This window comes from Anas platyrhynchos, chromosome 33 (assembly GCF_047663525.1).
Source record: "Anas platyrhynchos isolate ZD024472 breed Pekin duck chromosome 33, IASCAAS_PekinDuck_T2T, whole genome shotgun sequence".
NCBI lineage: Eukaryota > Metazoa > Chordata > Aves > Anseriformes > Anatidae > Anas > Anas platyrhynchos.
The window spans coordinates 9,757,060-9,779,539 of record NC_092618.1 but is presented as its reverse complement, the minus strand read 5'-3'; the positions used below and the strand labels follow the sequence as shown (position 1 = coordinate 9,779,539).

General features: G+C 59.9%; 2 protein-coding genes across 2 annotated transcripts; both read right to left on the bottom strand.

The window, feature by feature from the left end:
• Positions 1-629: 629 nt before the first annotated feature.
• Positions 630-3,954, bottom strand: CCDC97 (coiled-coil domain containing 97). The gene is made up of 4 exons (XM_072030025.1): positions 3,585-3,954; positions 1,649-1,897; positions 931-1,060; positions 630-831 (listed from the first exon to the last, which is right to left on the bottom strand). The coding sequence occupies exons 1-4, from the start codon at positions 3,952-3,954 to the stop codon at positions 723-725; spliced, it is 858 nt and encodes a 285-aa protein (XP_071886126.1). The 3' UTR covers positions 630-722.
• Positions 3,955-6,468: 2,514 nt separating this feature from the next.
• HNRNPUL1 (heterogeneous nuclear ribonucleoprotein U like 1) lies at positions 6,469-19,554 on the bottom strand. The gene is given in 21 exon segments (XM_072030120.1): positions 6,469-7,107; positions 8,174-8,230; positions 8,233-8,297; positions 8,300-8,333; positions 8,461-8,604; positions 8,607-8,749; positions 9,492-9,661; positions 9,663-9,798; positions 12,372-12,540; positions 13,847-13,975; positions 15,261-15,383; positions 15,468-15,734; positions 16,336-16,448; positions 16,956-17,055; positions 17,129-17,268; positions 17,352-17,425; positions 17,505-17,626; positions 17,628-17,741; positions 17,744-17,988; positions 18,106-18,240; positions 19,273-19,554. Coding segments are annotated over 21 exon segments (2,763 nt in total). The 5' UTR covers positions 19,439-19,554; the 3' UTR covers positions 6,469-6,990.
• Positions 19,555-22,480: the final 2,926 nt, after the last annotated feature.

The following is a 22,480-nucleotide window of genomic DNA, read 5'->3' as shown; positions in this document are numbered from 1 at the left end:
TTTATTTGGGGGGGGCCCTAATTGAGTTGGGGAGGCGGCGCAAAGATCTTTAGGGGCGGCACCAGCAAAAACACCAGCACCAAACACCTTTGGGGGGGTAATTTTATTTTGGGGGGGCTCCCCATTATTTGGGGGGGTTCCCCTTTATTTTTGGGGGGTCAATTTTATTTTTGGGGGGGTAATTTTATTTTGGGGGGGCCCTAATTGAGTTGGGGAGGCGGCGCAAAGATCTCTAGGGGCGGCACAGCAAAACGCCGCACCAAACACCTTGGGGGGGTCAATTTTATTTGGGGGGGGTCAGTTTTATCTGGGGGGGCTCCTCTTTATTTGGGGGGGGTCAATTTTATTTTGGGGGGGGTAATTTTATTTGGGGGGGGGCCCTAATTGAGTTGGGGAGGCGGCGCAAAGATCTCTAGGGGCGGCACAGCAAAACACCAGCACCAAACACTTCGGGGGGGGTAATTTTATTTTGGGGGGGGCTCCCCTTTTGGGGGGGGTCCATATATTTGAGGGGGGGTCAATTTTATTTTTGGGGGGGTCCCTTTTATTTGGGGGGGGCCCTAATTCAGTTGGGGAGGCGGCGCAAAGATCCTTGAGGGGTGGCACAGCAAAACACCAGCACCAAACACTTTGGGGGGGGTTAAATTTTATTTGGGGGGGCTCCCCTTTTTTGGGGGGGGTCCATATATTTGGGGGGGGTCCCTTTTATTTGTGGGGGGGCCCTAATCGAGCTGGGGGGCGGCGCTGGGCTCCTCGGCGTCGAAGTAGCGCTCCTCGGCGTCGCGCGAGACGATGTCCAGGTTGTCCAGCTCGGGGTTCTCATCCACTTGGCTGGGGGGGGACAGAGACACCAGGGGGGGGTCAGGGAGAATTTAGGGGACCCCCCCGGGATTTTTTGTGCCCCCCCCCCGGGTTTTTTTTTGTTTTTACCTGTAGTCGAAGTCCCCGTCCTGCCCGTCCAGGAAGCGCTGGTGCATGCGGCTGGTGAACTCCTCGCGCAGCAGCGCCCGCTCGGCCGCGTCGGGGACCCCGTGCTCTGCTTCCTCCTCCTCCTCTTCCTCTTTTTTTTTTTTGGGGGGGGGGCCAAAAATCATTGAGTGACCCCCCGCCTCCCTCACCCCCTCCCCCCAATTTTCCCCCCCCAACCCCCCCAAAACCCCTCTACCCCCCCCTCCACCCTCCCCCTCACCCCTGAAGGCTGCCACCACCGAACTTCCCCCCCCCTCAATTTTTTTTTTTTGGTGGGGGGGGGCCAAAAATCATTGAGTGACCCCCCCCACACCTCCCTCACCGCCCCCCCTCCCAATTTTCCCCCCAACCCCCCCAAAACCCCTCTATCCCCCCCCTCCACCCTCCCCCTCCACCCCTAAAGGCTGCCACCACCCAGCTTCCCCCCCCCTCAATTTTATTTTTTTTTTGGGGGGGGGGCCAAAAATCATAGAGTGACCCCCCCCACATCCCTTAACCCCTCCCCTCCCAATTTTCCCCCCAAACCCCCCCAAAACCCCTCTATCCCCCCCCACCACCCTCCCCCTCACCCCTAAAAGATACCACCACCCAACTTCCCCCCCCCCAATTTTTTTTTGGGGGGGTCGCGCCCCCCCTCAAGTGTCCCCACGCCCCCCGCGCCCCCCCCTCAATTTCTGACCCTCGCTGTCGCCGTCCTGCAGCCGCTGCCGCCGCAGGCGCCGCTGCACCGCCGCCTCCTCCACCGAGCGCAGCAGCAGCGCCGTCAGCCCGGGGGGGGTCCCGGGGGGGGCACCGCCTTGGGGGGGGGCGTGGGGGGGTCCTGAAGTGATGGGGGGGGGGTCCTCGGCCCCCCGGTAGCGCCCGATGTACTGCTCGTAGAGCAGCGGCTCCCGCGCCCGCATCTCCTCCTCGCTGAAGTATTCGCCGGCTAGGAAAGGGTTAAAAAAAATTTGGGGTGGGGGTAAAAAAAATTGGGGGGGGGGGTAAAAAAAATAGGTGAATGGAAAAAAGACAGTAAAAAAAAAACGGGGGGGCGTAAAAAGAGGATGGGAGAGCTGAAGTCCGAGGGGAAAAGGGGAAAAGAGCCCCCGGAGACCCCAAAAAGACCCCCCAGGGCGCTGAGAACCCCCCCAGGCCCCCCCCCCCCCCCGAGATCCCAAAGTGCCCCCAAAGCCCCCCCAGATCCCTAAAGGCCCCCCCAGGGACCCCAAAGACCCCCCCAGGAACATGAGGACTCCCCAGAGACCCCAAAAAGACCCCCCAGGGACCCTGAAAACCCCCTAAGAACCCCCCCGAGACCCCAAATCCCCCCCAAAGACCCCAAAGCCCCCCCAAGACCCCAAAGACCCCCCCAAGACCCCAAAGGCCCCCCAAAGACCCCCAAAAAGACCCCTCAGGACCCCCCAGGGACCCCAAATCCCCCCCAAAGCCCCTAAATCCCCCCCAAAGTCCCCAAAGCCCCCCCCAATGACCCCAAATGCCCCCCAAAGACCCCAAATACCCCCCCGAGACCCCAAAGACCCCCCAAAGACCCCAAAGCCCCCCCCCAAAGACCCCAAAGCCCCCCCAACGACCCCAAAAAGACCACTCAGGACCCCCCCAGGGACCCCAAATCCCCCCCAACGACCCCAAATCCCCCCCCAGACCCCAAATACCCCCCAAAGACCCCAAAGCCCCCCCAAAGACCCCAAAGCCCCCCAAAGACCCCAAATACCCCCCAAAGACCCCAAAGCCCCCCCAAAGACCCCAAAGCCCCCCACAAAAACCCCAAATACCCCCCAAAGCCCCCCCCAAATCCCCCCCAAAGACCCCAAAGTCCCCCAACGACCCCAAATCCCCCAAAGACCCCAAAGCCCCCCCAAAGACCCCAAAAAGACCCCTCAGGACCCCACAGAGACCCCAAAGCCCCCCCAAAGACCCCAAAGTCCCCCCAACGACCCCAAATCCCCCCCAAAGACCCCAAAACCCCCCAAAGCCCCCCCAACGACCCCAAATCCCCCCCAAAGCCCCCAAAGCCCCCCAAAGACCCCAAAGCCCCCCAATGACCCCAAATACCTCCCCCATCGACACCAAATCCCCCCCAGACCCCAAATACCCCCCCGAGACCCCAAAGACCCCCCAAAGACCCCAAATCCCCCCCCAGACCCCAAATCCCCCCCAAAGACCCCAAAGCCCCCCCAAAGACCCCAAAGCCCCCCCAACGACCCCAAATACCCCCCCAAAGACCCCAAATGTCCCCCCAAAGACCCCAAAGCCCCCCCCAACGACCCCAAATCCCCCCCCCAGACCCCAAATACCCCCCGAGACCCCAAAGACCCCCCAAAGACCCCAAAGCCCCCCCAAAGACCCCAAAGTCCCCCCCGACCCCAAATCCCCACCAAATCCCCCCCAAAGACCCCAAAGTCCCCCCAACGACCCCAAATCCCCCCAGACCCCAATATCCGCCCCAGACCCTAAAGCCCCCCCAAAGCCCCCCCTAACGACCCCAAAGCCCCCCCAAAGACCCCAAAGCCCCCCCAAAGACCCCAAATACCCCCCCCAACGACCCCAAATCCCCCCCAAAGACCCCAAAGCCCCCCAAAGACCCCAAAGCCCCCCCAAAGCCCCCCCCCGACCTGCGATGAGCTGCCGTAGGGCCGCGTAGCGCCGGTTGCGGAGCCGGGTGCGGGCTCCGCAACCTCGGGGCCAGGCCCCCCCAAAATCTTCGGGGTTCCAGCCCCCTGGGGACGATCCCACAAAGGGGGGACCCTCGACCGCGGGGTCGCCCTCGGGGGGCGCTTCGGGGGCTGGGTCTGTCGCGGGGGGGTCCTCGGGGGGCGTTTTGGGGTCGTCTTCTGCCATGGGGGGCTCCTCGGGGGGCGTTTTGGGGTCCCACTCTGTTTTAGGGTCGTGATTCGGGGACGCTGGGCCCCGTTTCATCTTTTTGGGGTCTTGTTCTTTCACGGGGGGCTCCTCGGGGGACGTTTCGGGGTCCCACGTTGCCATAGGGTCGCGATTCGAGGTCTCGGGGTCCCAATTTGGGGTCGGGGCGTCCCGCTCGGACGTTTTGGGGGCTTGGGGTCGCGGGGTGCGGCTCGGTGTGGGGTGAGGGAGGGACCTGGGGGGGAGGGGACAGAGGGGGGATGTGCGGGAAATGGGACCCCAAAAAGATCCATGGGGGACCCCAAAAGGACCCATGGGGACCCCAAAGCCCTCAGGGACCCCAAAAAGATCCATGGGGACCCCAAAAGGACCCATGGGGACCCCAAAGCCTTCAGGGACCCTAAAAAGATCCATGGAGGAACCCCAAAGAACTCCTGGGGGACCCCAAAACGACCCCTGGGGGACCCCAAAGCCCTCAGGGACCCCAAAAGGACCTGTAGGGGACCCTAAAGGGACACATAGGGGACCCCAAAACCCTCAGGGACCCCAAAAAGATCCATGGGGACCCCAAAATCCTCAGAAACCCCAAAGGGACCCTTAGGGGGACCCCAAAGGGATGCAGGGGGGATCCCCAAAGCCCTCAGGGACCCCAAAAGGACCCATGGGGACCCCAAAGCCTTCAGGGACCCCAAAAAGATCCATGGAGGAACCCCAAAGAACTCCTGGGGGACCCCAAAAGGACCCACGGGGGACCCCAAAGATCTCCTGGGGCACCCCAAAGCCTTCAGGGACCGCCAAAAGATCCATGGAGGAACCCCAAAAAGATCCAAGGATGGACCCCAAAGCCCTCAGGGACCCCAAAAGGATCCATAGGGGGACCCCAAAACCCTCAGGGACCCAAAAGGGACCCTCAGGGGGACCCCAAAGGGATGCAGGGGGGGATCCCCAAAGCCCTCAGGGACCCTAAAAGGACCCGTGGGGGACCCCAAAACCTTCAGGGACCCCAAAAAGATCCATGGGGACCCCAAAACCTTCAGAGACCCCAAAGGGACCCAGGGGGGATCCCCAAAGCCCTCAGGGACCCCAAAAACCTCCATGGGGACCCCAAAAAGCCCCATGGGGACCCCAAAGCCCTCAGGGACCCCAAAAGGACCCGCGGGGGACCCCAAAATCCCCGGGGACCCCCACAGGGAGCAGGAGGGAGCCCCAAAGTTCCCCGGAACCCAGTGCGACCCCGCGGGGGCCCGGGGGGACACAAATCACCGACGGACCCCAGACCGGGGGGCGCCGCAGGGGCTCCGGGGGACACAAATTAGCGACGGACCCCGGTACCGGGGGGCTTCGCAAGGCCTCGGGGGGCGGGGGGGCACCGGGGGGGCCCCAAATCTCCGCTCCCGGACCCCCCCCCCCGGACCCCCAACCCCCCCCCAAGTCCCGGTGCGGAGCCGCCCGGCCCCGTTTGAGTGCGACACCGCCTCGCGCCTCACCCGCCGCCAACGCCATCCCGCCGCCCTGCGGCACTTCCGGGGTCCGGTGGGGGGGGGGGGGGGGGCACGGCCCCGAACTTTGGGTTCCGCAGCACTTTGGTTCCGCCCCCCCCCCCCGGCGGGGTCAAAGGTCACCGATGCCAAAAAAACACAGCCCGTTTTTACCAAATCCACCCCAAACGAGGCAGGGGCCCCAGAGAAAGCACAGCAGGGCCAACAAATGCCTTTTTTTTACCCAATTTTCCTCATTTTTCCCCATTTTTCCCTATTTTCCCTTATTTCTTCCCATTTCCCTCATTTTTCCTCAATCTTTACCTCATTTTTCCCTATTTTCCTATATTTTCCTTTGTTTCTCTCATTTTTCCTCCTGTATTTTCTTATTTTCCTCAATTTTCCCTCACGTTTCCCTCTTTTCCCCTCATTTTTGCTTCACGTTTCCCTCATTTTCCCTCTTTTCTCCTTATTTTTTCCTCCTTTTCTCATTTCTTCCTCATTTTTCCCTAATTTTCCCCTCACATTTCTCTGTTTTCCCCTCCTTTTTTCCCTCCTTTCCTCATTTTTCCCTCACGTTTCCCTCATTTTTCCCTTATTTTCCCTCTTTTTTCCCTCCTTTCCTCATTTTTCCTCCTTTTTTCCCCTATTGTCCCCTCACATTTCCCTCATTTTTTTCTATTTTCCCCTCATTTTTCCTTCATTTTTCCCTCATTTTTCTCTATTTTCCCCTCCTTTCCTCATTCTTCCCTCACATTTCTCTCATTTTTCCCTATTTTCCCCTCCTTTTCCCCTCTTTTCCTCATTTTTCCCTCACTTTTCTCTATTTTCCCTCCTTTCATTTTTCCCTATTTTCCCCTCCTTTTCCCCTCCTTTCCTCATTTTTTCCTCATTTTTCCTTATTTTTTCCCTCACATTTCCCTCATTTTTCCCTATTTTCCCTTCCTTTTTCCCTCCTTTCCTCATTTTTCCCTCACATTTCCCTCATTTTTCTCTATTTTCCCCTCCTTTTTCCCCTCCTTTCCTCATTTTTTCCCTCGTTTCCCTCATTTTTTTCCTATTTTCCCCTCATTTTTCCCTCCTATTTTTCCCATTTTCACCAAATCCCCCCCAAAAACGAGGCAGGGCCCCCGAGAAGCGAGGCAGGGCCGGCGACCGCTCACTTTTCACTTTTTTTTCCTCATTTTTATTGGTAGTTTTTTGTCTTTTTTTTTCTCCTTCCTCACCTGAAACGCCAAGGGGAGGGGGGGCACACAGTAAAAAGTTCCCGAAATAGCTAAAAAAAAAACAAAAACAAACAAAAAAAAAAAGGAAGAAGTGGGAGGAGAAAAAGCAAAATCACCATCAGATGGGGGGGGACAGACAGACGGGGGGGGGGGACCCCAAAACGAGCCCAACAAGGCCCCAGCCCAGGGGTTGAAACGGGCCCAAAACGGGGAGGAAAAGTCCAAAATTAGGAAAAAAAACTCTCCAAAATGTATTTTTTTTTCTTTTTTTTTTTTTTAAGATCCCAGTCTGTTTGAGGTTAAAAATATCGATTTTTGTTGTGTTTTTCTTTTTAAACAGATGGAGAAAAACGAGAGGGGCGGGGCGCATGCCTCTTGTTGCGGAGCTGCTGGAAACGCCGGAAAAAGGCGGAAATCGCCCCAAAAAGGGACTCTCGGTGGTTGTCGGGGGGGGGTCACTGGGCGCTGGCCCCCCCCTGCGAGCTGCCGGCGTAGCTGCCGTAGTCGTAGCTGCCGTAGTAGGGGGGCCAGGGGCTCTGGTGCTGGTAGTACTGGCTCCACTGCTGGGCATACTGGGGGAAAAAACGGGGAAAACGGTTAAAATTAAATAAACGACAAAAAAAAAGAGAGCCGCGAGGGAGGGAGAGGCTGGTTGGGAAAAAGAAATTGGGGGTTTTAGCCCCGAATTCTGTCCCCAGGTGATGGGAAAGTTTTTCTTTTCCTCCCCCCCACACATATAGAAAATGGAGGGTTTTGGGTCTCGCTGGGAGAAAAAGGAGGGATTTCAACCCAAAATTCTGGCTCTGGTTGTGGGGAAGTAAAGAGAATCTTGTCCTTTAGAAAAAAGGAGGGTTTTCACCCCAAAATCCCAGCCCCATCCTCCAGAAAACAAGGATTTTCACCCCAAAAACCCCAGCCCCTAGAAAACGGGGGATTTCAACCCAAAACCCTGCTATCCGAGAGAGAATTTGGGGGGGGGGGGGGGGACTGGGGGGAGGGATTTCAAACCCAAATATCCCATTCTCCACAAAAAACAAAAACAAAACAAACCCCAAAACCAAAAAAAAAACCGAACCAAGACAAACCCCAAACCCCCCAAAAAACAAAACCACACAAACCCCAACCCCCCCCAAAAACAAACCAAGACAAAACCCAACCCCCCCAAAAATCCAAACCATACAAACCCCAAAACCCCAAAAAAACAAACCAAGACAAACCCCAAAACACAAAAAAAACAAACCTCAAAAAAAAACAAACCAAATCCCCAAAACACTCCAAACCAGACAAACCCTAAACCCCCCAAAAAAACAAAACAAGTCAGACCCCCAAAACCCAACCCCCCAAAAAACAAACCAAGACAAACCCCCAAAACCCCAAATCTCAAAAAAAAACAAACCAAATCCCCAAAACACCCAAACCAAACCCCAAAACTGAAAGACCCCAAACATGACAAACCCCAAAACCCCAAAACCCCCCCCAAAAAAACAAACCCCCCCAAACCAACCCCCTTCCCACCCCCTCCCACATTTCCACCCCACCATAAACCCCCCAATTTTTCCCCCGAAAGCCCCCAAAAAGGGCCTTTTTCACCCCAAAAAGTGCTTTTTTTTCCCAAAAATTGACCCCAAAACCCCTCACCTGTTGGTACTGGCCGTAGTTCTGGCCGTAGCCCTGCCCCGTGGCGGGCGGGGGGGGGCCTGGGGGTAGCTTTGGCTGTAGCCGCTGTAGCTGCCGTAGCTGTAGCCGGGGGGGTAACTCTCGTGTACCCCCCCTGGCCATAGGGCTGGCTGTACCCGGGCTGGGGGGGGGGGATAACAAAATGGGGGGGGGCACGGGGGGCACCTTAGGGTGCTCCCCTTCCCCCCGGGGGGGGTCCCAGGGGTCTAGGGTGAGGTTTTTGGGGCGCGGGGGGGGGGGTTTTGTACCTGCTGTCCTTGGCTGTAGGTGGCGGGGGGGTTGTTGGCGGGGGGGTGCCCCCGCTGCTGGTTTTGTAGCTGCCCCCCCCCGGGGTTGGAGTCGGTGTCGGTGTCGAGCCCCCCCCCGTGGCCCCCCCCGGGGGGTTTCGGGCAGGGCTGAAGCTGCTTCGGGGTTGGGGGCTGCGGCCGTAGGCGCCGCGGGGTGGGGGGGGCGGGGGGGCGGTGGGGGCGGCGGGGGGGGGGCCGTCGCGGGGGGGGTTGCTCCAGCGGTTGGGGGCGTAGGAGCCGCGGTTGAAGGCTGGGAATTAAAAAGGGGGGGGGGTAATTAAGGTGGGGGGGGGTAATTAAGGTGAGGGGGGGGTAATTAAGGTGGGGGGGGGTTTAGGGTGAGGGGGGCACGGGGTGGTTCCGATTGCTGAGGTTTGAGCCCCAAAATTGCCCCCCCCCGGGATGTGTGTGGGGGTTGGGACCCCCCCAGGGCAGGCTCGAGGGGTTCAAAGCCCCCCCCGGGGTTGAGACCTGGGTACAAGGGGGGGCCCCCGACCCCGAGACCCCCCCCCCGGGACACAAAGGAAGTTTGGGGGTCTCAGGGTCCTGGGAATGATGAAGACCCCCCCCCCAAAGACCCCCAAAGCCCCCCCCAGAGCTCCCTGTGGGAGTGGTGAAGACCCAAAGCCCCCCAAAAAACCCCAATAACCCCCCCCAGACCCCAATAACCCCCCCCCCAGGACCCCAATAATCCCCCCCCAGGACCCCAATAACCCCTCCAAGACCCCAATAATCCCCCAAAATCCCAATACCCCCCCTCAAGACCCCAATAACCCCCCCAGGACATGCAGAAGGACCTCAGTGGGGACCCCCACCCCAAAAAATTTAATCCCCCCCCCCCACAGGACACTCAGGAAGGATTTTGGGGATCCTCAAACCCCAAAACCCCTCTGAGAGACCCAGGGACCACCGAGAGGTGCCCCCCCCAGAGCTAAAAACACACAAAAAGGGTTTTATTTTTTGGGGTGGGGGCTTAGAGGGGGGGTCCTTACCTCCACCTCCTCCGCCGCCCCCTCCTCGGAAGCCCCCCCCGCCTCCTCCCCGGCCTTGGAAGCCCCCCCGGGTCCCCCCAGCCGAGGGGGGGGGCGCGGCGGCACCCCCCCGGCCCTCGAAACGGGGCTGGAAGCCGCCGCCGCGCCCCGACCGGGGGCGTCCCGGTCGAAGCGTTTTCGGGGGGGGGCCCCGCTTTGCGCCCCTCCTCGTTGTACTGCCGCACCAGCTCGGCCGCCTCCTCGCGCTGCAGCTCCACGAAGAGCACGGCGTCCAGGAAATCGCCCGCCTCGGGCAGCGTGAAATTAGCTGGGGGGGGGAAAAATTAAAATTATTAAATTATTTTGGGGGTTATTTCCCAAATTTGGGGAGTTTCGGACAGCCCCGCAGCAAGAAGGGGTGTGGGGGGGAGGGGTTTTCAGAGGGGGGTCGGAAGAAAGGGAGGGAGGCGGCTGGGGAAGGGCTCAACGCGGGGGGGGGGGTTCCCCAAAAAAATTAGAACTGAGTTCTAATTTTGGGGAGAAGATGGGTTTTTCCCCAAAATAATAAAACAGAAATGGGAAAAAGTGGCAGTCTCAGGGCTTGAAGTGCTTTTTCCCCCCAAAAAATAAAACAGAAAGGGGAAAAGTGGCAGTTTGGGGGCTCATCGGGGGGGGTTCCCCAAAAAAATTAGGACTGAGTGGGGAGAAGATGTTTTTTTCCCCCAAAATTAAAACAGAAATGGGAAAAAGTGGCAGTCTCAGGGCTTGAAGTGTTTTTTTCCCCAAAAAAATAAAATAGAAAGGGGAAAAGTGGCAGGTTGGGGGCTCACTGAGGGTTTTTCCCCCCAAAAAATAGAACCGAGTGGGGACAAGATGTTTTTTTTCCCCAAAAAATTAACCAGAAATGGGAAAAAGTGACAGTTTGGGGGCTCACAGTGCTTTTTTCCCCCCAAAAAAATAAAATAGAAAGGGGAAAAGTGGCAGTTTGGGGGCTCACATTGTTTTTTTTTCCCCAAAATAATTCAAACAGAGCATGGATAAGAGGAGTCTGGGGGATCAGTGGGGACTTTTTCCCCAAAAAATTTATAATTGAGTGGGGACAAGACATTTTTTCCCCCCAAAATTAACCAGAAATGGGAAAAAGTGACAGTTTGGGGGCTTGCAGTGTTGTTTTCCCCCCCAAAAAAATAAAATAGAAAGGGGAAAAGTAGCAATCTGGGGGCTCACAAGTGTTTTTTCCCAAAAATTAAAATAGAGCGGGGACAAGTTGTTTTTTTTTCCCCCCAAAATTAACCAGAAATGGGAAAAAGTGACAGTTTGGGGGCTCACAGTGCTTTTTTCCCCCCAAAAAATAAAATAGAAAGGGGAAAAGTGGTAGTTTGTGGGCTCACTGAGGGTTTTTTCCCCCAAAATTAAAACAGAGCGGGAACAAGTTGGGCTTTTTTCCCCCTAAAATTCAAATAGAAATGGGAAAAAGTGGCAGTTTGGGGGCTTGCAGTGTTGTTTTCCCCCCAAAAAATAAAATAGAAAGGGGAAAAGTGGCAGTTTGGGGGCTCACTGAGGGTTTTTTTCCCAAAAATTAAAACAGAGCGGGAACAAGTTGGGCTTTTTTCCCCCCAAAATTAACCAGAAATGGGAAAAAAGTGACAGTTTGGGGACTTGCAGTGCTGTTTTCCCCCCAAAAATAAAATAGAAAGGGGAAAAGTGGCAGTTTGGGGGCTCACTGAGGGTTTTTTCCCCAAAAATTAAAACAGAGCGGGAACAAGTTGGGCTTTTTTTTCCCAAAAAATTAAAACAGAAATGGGAAAAAGTGACAGTTTGGGGGCTTGCAGTGTTGTTTTCCCCCCAAAAATAACATAGAAAGGGGAAAAGTGGCAGTTTGGGGGCTCACTGAGGGTTTTTTTCCTCAAAAAAATTAGACCTGAGTGGGGACAAGATGTTTTTTTCCCAAAAAAATTAAAAGAGAAATGGGAAAAAATGACAGTCTGGGGGCTTGCAGTGCTTTTTCCCCCCAAAAAATAAAATAGAAAGGGGAAAAGTGGCAGTTTGGGGGCTCACTGAGGGTTTTTTCCCTCAAAATTAAAACAGAGCGGGAACAAGTTGGACTTTTTTCCCCCTAAAATTCAAATAGAAATGGGAAAAAGTGGCAGTTTGGGGACTTGCAGTGCTGTTTTCCCCCAAAAAATAAAATAGAAAGGGGAAAAGTGGCAGTTTGGGGGCTCACTGAGGGTTTTTTCCCCAAAAATTAAAACAAGCGAGAGAAAACATTGGGCTTTTTTTTCCCCAAAAAATTAAAACAGAAATGGGAAAAAAGTGACAGTTTGGGAACTTGCAGTGTTTTCTCCCCCCAAAAAAAATAAAATAGAAAGGGGAAAAGTGGCAGGTTGGGGGCTCACATTGTTTTTTTTTCCCCAAAATAATTCAAACAGAGCATGGATAAGAGGAGTCTGGGGGATCAGTGGGGACTTTTTCCCCAAAAAATTTATAATTGAGTGGGGACAAGACATTTTTTCCCCCAAAAATTAACCAGAAATGGGAAAAAGTGACAGTTTGGGGGCTCACAGTGCTTTTTTCCCCCAAAAAAATAAAATAGAAAGGGGAAAAGTGGTAGTTTGTGGGCTCACTGAGGGTTTTTTCCCCAAAAATTAAAACAGAGCGGGAACAAGTTGGGCTTTTTCCCCCCCCAAAATTCAAATAGAAATGGGAAAAAGTGACAGTTTGGGGACTTGCAGTGCTTTTTTCTCAAAAAAAATAAAACAGAAAGGGGAAAAGTGACAGTTTGGGGACTTGCAGTGGCTTTTCCCCCCAAAAAATCCAACAGGGGGTTATAAATCACGATTTCGTGGTTTCGAGGGTGATTTGGACCCCCAAAATGACCTTTTTTTGGGGCAAAAAGGGCACCTTTCATCTCGAGCACGGCGTGGTCGGGGACGTCCTTGCCCTCCTCGTCCGTCCTCTTGATGGTGCGGTCGCGCAGGTCCTCGTCCGTGGGGCAGATGACGATGGCCTTGCGCTGGAAGCCCTCGAAGGGACGCATTTTTCGCCGCTGGGCCGAGCCGTAAACGTTGGTCTGGGGGCGAGGGGGGGGGAAAAAGGCGTTATTTGGGAGCTGGGAGGGTTTTTTGGGGGTTGGGAGGGGGATTTGGGGCTCGGGAGGGGGTTTTGGGGGGATTGGGGGGGGTTGTTTGGGATTCGGGAGGGTTTTTAGGGGGGATTTGGGGGGTTAAATGGGAGTCAGGAGGGTTTTTTGGGGGAGATGGGGGGTTATTTGGGATTTGGGGGGGATTTGGGGACTCGGGAGGGGGTTTTGGGGGGATTGGGGGGCTTGTTTGGGACTTGGGAGGGTATTTGGGGGGATTTGGGGGGGGCTTGGAAAGATTATTTGGGACTTGGAAGAGTTTTTGGGAGTCAGAAGGGCTTTTCTGGGGGGATTATTTGGGATTTGGGGGGGATTTGGGGCTCGGGAGGGGGTTTTTGGGGGATTGGGGTGGGGTTGTTTGGGACTTAGGAGGATTTTTGGAGGGATTTGGGGGAACTTGGAAGGATTATTTGGGACTTGGAAGAGTTTTTGGGAGTCGAAGGGCTTTTCTGGGGGGATTATTTGGGATTTGGGGGGATTTGGGGCTCGAAGGGGGGTTTTGGGGGATTGGGGTGGGTTGTTTGGGACTAGGAGGGATTTTGGGGGAGATTCGGGGGGTTATATGGGGATTAGGAGGGTTTTTGGGGTTTGGGGGGGGCTTGGGAAGATTATTTGGGACTTGGAAGAGTTTTTTGGGAGTCAGGAGGGTTTTTTGGGGGGAGTTGGGGGGGGTTATTTGGGATTTGGGGGGGGATTTGGGGCTCGGGAGGGGGTTTTGGGGGGATTGGGGGGGGTTGTTTGGGATTCGGGAGGGTTTTTAGGGGGGATTTGGGGGGTTAAATGGGGGTGGGAGGGTTTGGGGGGAGATGGGGGGTTATTTGGGATTTGGGGGATATTTGGGACTCAGGAGGGGGTTTGGGGGGATTGGGGTGGGTTGTTTGGGACTCAGGAGGATTTGGGGGGGGATTTGGGGGGAAACTTGGGAAGATTATTTGGGACTTGGAAGAGTTTTATGGGAGTCAGGAGGACTTGGGGGGAGTTGGGGGGGTTATTTGGGATTTGGGGGGGCATTTGGGACTCGGGGGGGGCTTTTTTGGGGATTGGGGGAGAGCCATTTGTGAAAAAAACCCTCAAGCAGCTCATCGGGGAGCTCAAAAAATGAGCAGGGAAAGGATTTGGGGTCGTGACACCCCCCGGGGGGGGGGTCCCGGTGGCCGTGTGCCCCCTGGGGGGGGTCCCGGTGGTTGTGTGCCCCCCTGGGGGGGGTCCCGGTGGCTGTGTCCCCCCCCCCCCAAACCTGGTCGAGGATGTAGTTGCGCCTCTTGCGGGCGGCGATCTGGATGAGGCGGTTGAGGCACTGCGTGGCCTGCTGGATCAGCACGTCCCAGCGCCCTGCGTAGTTGCGCTGCCGCCGCAGCCCCATCACCTGCAGGGGGAAGACGCTCAGGGCGCGCCATATCGCGATAGGGGAGCTGGTATCGCGATAGGGGAGCTGGTATCGCAAGGAGGGAGCCATGACGTCGCGACAGGGGAGCTGGTATCGCAAGGAGGGAGCCATGGTGTCGCGACAGGGGAGCCGGTATCGCGACAGGGGAGCCGGTATCGCGACAGGGGAGCCGGTATCGCAAGGAGAGAGCCATGGCATCACGACAAGGGACCCGGTGTTGTGATGAAGGACCCATGGTGTCGCGACAAGGGATCTGGTGTCGCGATGAGGGCATCATAGTGTCGCGACAAGGGACCCGGTGTTGTGATGAAGGACCCATGGTGTCGCGACAAGGGATCTGGTGTCGCGATGAGGGCATCATAGTGTCGCAACAAGGGACCCGGTGTTGTTATGAAGGACCCGTGGTGTCGTGACAAGGACCCTGGTGTCGTGACAAGGGATCCAGTGTCGTGATGAGGGCATTGCGGTGTGGTGACGAGGGACCCAGCATCGCGACGAGGGACCAGGCATCACGATAAGGGACCCAGTGTTGTGATGAAAGACCCGTGGTGTCGCGATGAGGGACCCAGCATCACAACAAAGGACCCTGGTATCGCAACGAGGGATCCCTGTGTTGTGACAAGCATGGACTGCATTGTGCCACGATGAGCAGGGACTGCGTGGTATGTCGCAATGAAGGACCCACGGCGTCGCGACGAGCAAGGACTGTATCATGTCACGACAAGGGACCCACAGTATTGCAATAAGCAGGGACCGTATCGCATCGCGATGAGGGACCACGTGACATGTCGTGACGAGGACCCATGGTGTTGTGACCGAGGACCCTCAGCATGTTGTGATCAGGGACCCCGGTATGTCGTGACAAGAATCACATGCTGTGTCGCGACCAGGGACCCCAGTGAGCCTCACGACCAGAGACCCTGGTATGTCGCGACCAGGGACCGCGTGGCATGTCGCGACCAGGGACCCCAATGTGTCACGAGAAGGGACCGTGTCACATCACGGGACCCACGGTGACATTATAAGCAGAGACCCGTAGCATGTCGCGACCAGGGACCTCAGTGCTATCGCGACAAAAGACCCCAGCATGTCACGACAAAGGACCCACAGCAGCAGTGCGACGAGGGACATGGCATGTCGCGACCAGGAACCCCAGCAGCACCACGACGAGGCCCCGCGGCGTCGCAACAAAGCCCCCGGCGTCGCGACGAGGACCCTGCTGTCACGACGAGGGCCCTGCTGTCGCGACACGTCGCCGCCTTACCCTCATCTTGTCCATGATGGCGTTGGTGCCCAGGATGTTGTATTTTTTGGAGGGGTTGGCGGCCGCGTGCTTGACGGCCCACGTCGTCTTACCGGCGGCGGGGAGCCCGACCATCATCAGGATCTACCCAACGGAGAAACCATCAAAATTGGAAGAGCCCTTCCAAAAAACCAAGAGTTTTCCCCCAAAACCGGAGACCCCACGGACCTCGCACTCGGCTTTGCTTTTCGGCCCCAAGGTGCCACGGACGCGCTCGGCCACGGGGAGGTGCTGGATGAAGGTGAAGCCGGGGGGGACGGCGAAATAGGTGGCGTCGCGTTGGCCGAAATTAAATTCGATGGCGCAGTTCTTCACCAGGACGTGGGGGAAAAGCGCGCGGCCCCCCAGCGCCTCCTTGCGCACGCGGTACGCCACCCCCAGCCACCTCCCGTTCTTCATGAAGGACAGCTCCACCTCCTCCCCGCACTCAAAATCCTGCCCAAAACGGGGAGAAAATTCGGTGAAAACAACCCCCGGAGGAGGTTTTGGGGCCGGGGAGAGGGTTTGGGGCCGGGGAGAGGTTTTGGGGTTGGGTGAAGGGGGTTTTGGGGCCGGGTGAAGGTGGTTTTGGGGCCAGGGAGAGGTTTTGGGGCCGGGTGAAGGGGGTTTTGGGGCCGGGTGAAGGTGGTTTTGGGGCCGGGTGAAGGTGGTTTTGGGGCTGGGGAGAGGTTTTGGAGCCGGGTGAAGGTGGTTTAAGGGCCAGGGAGAGGTTTTGGGGCCGGGGAGACGTTTTGGGGCCGGGTGAAGGTGGTTTTGGGGCTGGGTGAAGGGGGTTTTGGGGCTGGGGAGAGGTTTTGGGGCCGGGTGAAGGGGGTTTTGGGGCTGGGGAGAGGTTTTGGGGCTGAGGTGGTTTTGGGGCTGGGTGAAGGTGGTTTTGGGGCCAGGGAGAGGTTTTGGGGCTGGGTGAAGGTGGTTTTGGGGCCAGGGAGAGGTTTTGGGGCCGGGTGAAGGGCGTTTTGGGGCCAGGGAGAGGTTTTGGGGCCGGGTGAAGGGGGTTTTGGGGCCAGGGAGAGGTTTTGGGGCCGGGGAGACTCACAACGAGGCAGGCGATGACGTCATTTTCGGCGAAGGTTTCACCGTAATTCTCAAATTTGCAGTTGGTCGATTTTTTGCCGGTGCCGCCGTAGCCGTAGGAGAAAGGTTCCTCGCCTGGCCGGGCACGGAGAACACAAGGTGAGCCAAAAAAAAGCAGCAAAAAAAGCCTTTCTGCCCCAAAAGAAGCCTTTCTGCCCCCCAAAAGAGCCTTTCTGCCCCAAAAATGCCTGTTTACCCCAAAAAAAAGCCTGTCTGCCCAAAAAAAAGCCTGTCTGCTCCAAAAAAAAGCCTTTCTGCCCCCAAAAGAAGCCTTTCTGCCCAAAAAAGGCTCTTCTGCCCCCAAAAAAAAGCCCTTCTGCCCTAAAAAAAGACCTTTCTGCCCCCAAAAAAAGCCTTTCTGCCATCCAAAAAAAGCTTTTCTGCCCCAGAAGAAGCCTTTCTGCCCCCAAAACAAGTCCTTCTGCCCCCAAAAAAAGGCTTTTCTGCCCCAAAAAAAAGCCTGTCTGCCCCAAAAGAAGCCTTTCTACCCACAAAAAAAGCCTTTCTGCCCAAAAAAAAGCCGTTTTGCCCCCAAAAAACACCTTTCTGCCCCAAAAAAGCATCACTTTCAGCACCTCTTACCCAGCTGGGTGCTGCAGGAGTCCAGCGACCACCCCACCCGCACCACGTGGGGGTCGGGCTCAGTGGCCGGCAGGTGCTTGACGGAGATTTCCTCGTTAACCTGCGGAGCGGGTGCCAAATTAGGAGTTTTTTGGGGTTTTTTTGGGGCCGTTTTGGGGTTGTCGGGGTCTCACCTTCATCTCGTAGCAGACCCGGCCCTGCCGGGCCCCGTAGGTGGCGCGGGCGCCGGACCAGAGGTAGGCGAAGCCCTCGATGGTGAGGGGGTAGCCGCTGTACCGGTCCCGGGCCACTTTGAAGTGCAGGTCGCAGTTATCTTGGGGAGAAAAAACCCGATTTCGGTCAATTTACATCACCGCGGGGAGGAGAAACAACCCCGCTCATTTTTGGGGCACTCACAAGTGTCGACGGCCACCAGCGTGTCGTCAAAATCCTCCTCCTCATCCTCAGCGGGGGGCTGCGGCGACCGGCCCCTGAGGGGGAGGCAGCGCTCAGCACCCCCCCCAAAATTTAAATTTTTGGGGCTGAAAACCCTTTTTTTGACGTTCTCACCTCTTTTCCTCGCGGTGCTCGTAGTAACCCCGACCCCGCTGCTCCTCGTAGGGCCGCTTGCGGGGCTGCTGCTGGGTGCGGGGCTGCGAGGGGTCGGGGGCGCCGTAACCGCCGGGGGGGGGGAGCGCTGTAAGCGGGGCCGGGGGCCCCAAAACCGGCTGGGGGCGGCGGGGGGGGGGGCGCGTTGTAAGCGGGGGTCCCGTAACCGCTGGGGGGGGGCGCGCTGTAAGTCGGGGGGGGGTTGTAGCCGGCTGGGGGGGGTTGTAGCCCGGTGTGGGGGGGTTGTAGCCCGTCGGGGGGGCGCCGTAAGCTGGAGGAGCGGTGTAAGCGGTCGGGGGGGGGGGCGGCGGGGGGCCGTAAGAGGCGGGGGGGGCGTTGTAGGTGGGAGGGGGGGGCAGGCTGTAATTGGGGGCCGGGGGGTTGTAGCCGGGGGGGGGCACGTTGTAAGGGGGGGTGGGGTCTTCGGGTTTGGCGTCCGGCTTGGGGACGTTCTGCGGGGAAAAAAAGGGGGGGGGTTGGGATGGGGGGGTGGAACCCCCCCCCGGTGCCCCCCCCCCGGTAATAAAATGCACCTGGGGGGGGGGGGAAGGAAAAGGGGTCTCACCTGGGTGCAGGAGGGGGGGGTCGTGGTCCAAGGGCCGCCGGTCGTAGCCCGTTTCGGGGTCGGGTTTGGGGGCGCCGTGCTCGTAGGGCTGGTAGCCCTGCGGCTCGCTGGGGGGGCCGTGGTTGTCGGCGTCTGGGGTTTTTTGGGGGAAAAAAAGAGAGAATTGGGGAAAAGGAATGGAGGAGGGTAGCGGTGTTCGGTCAAAGGGTGGATGGAGGGGAAAGGGGTCCCGCAAATTAATGGGGGCACGGCTGGGGGCTACCGGGGATGGGCTGGGGGCTACCAGGAGCTACCGCGGACAGGCTGGGGGCTACTGGGGACAGGCTGGGGGCTACCAGGGATGAACCAGGGGCTACTGGGGGCTACTGGGAACAGGCTGGGGGCTACTGGGGGAGGCCCAGGGGCTACTGGGGACAGACCGGGGGCTACCAAGGACAGGCCAGGGCTGCTGGGGGCTACTGGCAAAGGCCCGGGGGCTATCGGGGACAGGCTGGGGGCTACTGGGACAGGCCCAGGGGCTACTGGGGATAGGCCAGGGGCTACCAGGGATAAGCCATGGGTTACCGGGGGCTACTGGGGATAGGCTGGGGGCTACCGGGGGATGCCCAAGGGCTACTGGGGGCTACTGGGGACAGGCTGGGGGCTACCAGGGATAAGCCGAGGTTTACTGGGAGCTACTGGGGACAGGCTGGGGGCTACCGGGACAGGCCTGGGGGCTACTGGGGGATGCCCAAGGGCTACTGGGGGCTACCAGCAAAGCCCCAGGGGCTACTGGGGGCTACTGGGGACAGGCTGGGGGCTACCGGGGAATGCCCGAGGGCTACTGGGAGCAAGCTGGGGGCTACCGGGGGCTACCATGGACAGACCGGGGACTACCGGGGCCAGGCTGGGGGCTACCGGGGGCTACCGGGGACAGGCTGGGGGCTACCGGAGCTGGCCCGGGGGCTACGGGGGAAGGCCCAGGGGGCTACCACGCCACGGAGGGGGAGCTACCGGGGACGTGCAGGGGCTACCGGGGCAGGCCCGAGGGCTACCGAGGGCTACCGGAGACAGGCCGGGGGCTACCGGGGGCTACCGGTGAAGGCCCAGGGGGCTACCACGCCACAGAGGGGGGGCTACCGAGGCAGGCCCGGGGGTCCCGGGGGGTCCCGGGGGGGCCCTTACAGTGTCCGTCAGGGGCCTGTTCCCCGCCGGGCCCCCTCCGGGCCTCCTCCGCCTCCAGGGCCGCCTGCAGCCGCTCGGCCAGCTCGGCTTTGAGGCCGCGGGTGTCGAGGCCGCGCCGCCCCAGCTCCTCCTTCAGCTCGTTGACCCGCAGCCGCCTCACGTCCATGGCGCCGCCGCCGCCGCCGCCTCAGCGCCGCCGCCGCCGCCCGGCCATGGAGGCGCCGCGGCTGGGCCCGGCTCAAAATGGCCGCCATCGCCCTCCTCCCCCTCCCCGGCCCGCGCCGCCCTGTAAGGCGCGCGGCTATTGGCCCGCCGCCGGCCCGCCGCTTGTAACGCGCCGCTCTATTGGTTGTTAAAGGGAGGAGGGAGGGGCCGGCTCGCTCGCAGAGATCCCGCTCAGCGCCGCTTTGCAAAGCGGGCGCTGATTGGGTAAAAGAGGGAGCGGCGCTGTAACGAGGGTGTTCATTGGGCAGCGGGGGAGGTTTGCTCCGCCCCCCGCCGCGCTGAGGTCGGCCCCCCGGAGGCGTGGTGACGCGCGGGGATTGACACCACGAGGGGGCGGGCGCAAGCAGCCTCTCGGCCAATAGCAGCGAGAGCGGCGCCGCGCCCCGCCTGCGTTTCTATTGGGTGCTTTCCCCGCCAGTCAGGGCGGAGGCGGGCCCGCTGGGGCAGCGCGCACTTTCCATTGGCTGGTCTCCCACGGAGGGCGGGGCGTAAGGAGCGCGCCTCTGATTGGCGGGCCCGGGGCCGCTATTACCGCCGCCCATTGGCGGAGCCGCGGGCGCTCGGGGCGGGCGCGCTGCCATTGGCCAAGCCCCGGCGGCGTCTGCGCGCGTTGCTGCCCCGCGCTGCCTAGCAACGGGAGCCGGCCTCCTATTGGCTGGCGGGCTGACGGCGCCGCGCTCCTATTGGCTGAGCCCCAGGCCTGAAGCCCCTCAGTCCCCAAAAGGACCCAAATCCCCCCGAATTCACCCCAAAATCCGCCCTGTGACGTAACCACGCCCCGCCACGGCCCCTACGTCCCTTTTTTGTCCCCAGAGTCCCCAAATCCCCGCGCGCCGCGTCCCAAAGCCCCGTAATAAAACCGCGACGCCTCACGACCCCAAAAAGTCCTGGTTTCGCCCCAAAATTCACGCCCCCCCCCAAAAAAAAAAAACCTCGCAGCCGGTGGCAGCAGAAGGGGGGAACTATGGGGGGGAGGGGGGGGAAACGCACGTGGGGACCCCCCAGGTCCGGCCCCGAGGGGACCCCAATTTGGGGAGGGGGCCCCGGGGCCGAGTAAAGTGCAGGGGGGGGCTGGGGGGGGGCTGCTGGCCTTGGGGGGGGGCTTGGGGGGGCTTCTGGCCTTTTGGGGGGGCATTGGGGGGGTCCCAGACCTTTTTGGGGGGGCCTGGGGGGGGCTTCTGGCCTTTTGGGGGGGGTCTGGGGGGGTCCCAGCCCTTTTTGGGGGGCCTGGGGGGGGCCTGGGGGGGGTCCCAGTCCTTTTGGGGGGGCCCTGGAGGGGCTGGGGGGGGGCTTCTGGCCTTTTGGGGGGGCCCTTGGGGGTCCCAGCCATTTTGGGGGGGGTTCCCAGCCCTTTGGAGGTGGCTCTGGGGGGGGGTTGGGGGGTCCCAGCCCTTTTTTGGGGGGCCTGGGGGGGGTCCCAACCCTTTGGAGGGGCCCCTGGGGGGCTTGGGGGGGGGCTTCTGGCCTTTTGGGGGGACCCTGGGGGGGTCCCAGCCCTTTGGGGGGGCCCTGGGGGGGCTGGGGGGGGCCCCTGGTTCCCTGGGGGGGACACTGGGGAGGTTGGGGGGGGACTTCTGGCCTTTTGGGGGGGGTCCTGGGGGGGTCCCAGCCCTTTGGGGGGGACCCTGGGGGGCTTTGGGGGGGCTTCTGGCCTTTTGGGGGGGGTCCCAGCCCTTTGGGGGGGCCCTGGGGGGGTCCCCTCGTACCTGGGGGGCCCTTGGCCCCAAGGGGGGGGGTCGCCCTGGCAGTGAGGCAGCTGGGGAGGTGGGGGGGGGGCAATTTGGAAAGGGGGGGGGGTCCCAAAATAGTGGTGTCCCCCCCCCAAAAAAAAAAAACCTTCAAGCCCCCTCCTCGGAGGAGGCAGCGCAGGGGGCGGGGGCGTCCCCCGTGGGGGGGGGCCCGGTTTCGGGAGGGGGGGGGGGGCAAACCACGTAACGCCCCGCGCCCCCCGCGCTTCGGCCTGGGGGGGGTCGGGGGGGGCCGGGGGGTCCCCGTTTTTCCGCTGGGGGGGCTGGGGGTCGTTTTGCCCCCCCCACTCGCCGCCCGCTGCCCCCTTCTTCCATGTTGACGTAAAGGGGGTCGGGGGAGCGGGGGGGGGGGGCAGCCCGCAGGGCCGGGCGTCCCCAGGGCCCCCCCCAATTCCTCGAAGCTCGGCCGCTCGCGGGGGTCGGCGGCCCAGCAGCGCCGCATGGCTTCCGTACCTGGGGGGGGGGGGCACAGAAATTTGGGGGGGGGGCGTACAATAATTTTTTGGGGGGGGGGGGTAGGAGTTTGGGGGGGGGGAGGTCTGGGGAAGAGGGATGGGGAGGGACTGAAGGGGTTTGGGGAGGGAGCAAGAGGGATTGGGGGGGCTGGAGGGGAGCTGGGAGGGTTTCTGGGGGGGTTTAGGGGGGTCCCAAGGGGTTTGGGGGTGGCTGGGGGGGGGTCCGGGGGTGGGGGGGGTCCTGTTTTTTTTGGGGGGGGGGTCCTGGAGGGGTCTCTGAGATCCTGGGGGGGGGGTCCCAAATGGATTGGGGTGTGGGGTTGGGGGGATCCCAGAGGGATTGGGGTGTGAGAAGGGGGGGTCCCATGGGGCTGGGGGGGGGGTTTGAGGGGGGGTGGTCAGATTTTTTTTTGGGAGGGGGTCCCAGAAATCTTGGGGGGGGGTCCCAGAGATCTTGGGGGGGGGGTCCCAAAGGATTGGGGTGCAGGGTTGAGGGGATCCCATTGGGGTTGGGGGGATCCCATGGGGGTTGGGGGGGGTCCCACGGGGTTGGGGGGATTTTGGGGGGGGTCCAGGGGTGGGGGGGGGTCCTGATTTTTTTGGGGGGGTCCCACAGGTCTTTGGGGGGGTCTCTGAGATCCTGGGGGGGATCCCAAATGGATCGGGGTGCAGGGGTAGGGGGATCCCAGAGGGATTGGGGTGTGAGAAGGGGGGGTCCCATGGGGCTGGGGGGGGGTTTTGAGGGGGGGTGGTCCATTTTTTTTTGGGAGGGGGTCCCAG

What these genes read in the sequence shown, in the direction of transcription:
- CCDC97 (XM_072030025.1), bottom strand. Translation starts at nt 3,954, where the DNA reads ATGGCAACGTGGGACCCCGAAACGTCCCCCGAGGAGCCCCCCGTGAAA. An exon ending in GCAGGACGGCGACAGCGAGG is followed by an intron (nt 1,061 to 1,648) that starts GTCAGAAATTGA and finishes AAAAAAAAAAAG; the next exon opens with AGGAAGAGGAGGAGGAGGAA. An exon ending in GACGGGGACTTCGACTACAG is followed by an intron (nt 832 to 930) that starts GTAAAAACAAAA and finishes GTCCCCCCCCAG; the next exon opens with CCAAGTGGATGAGAACCCCG.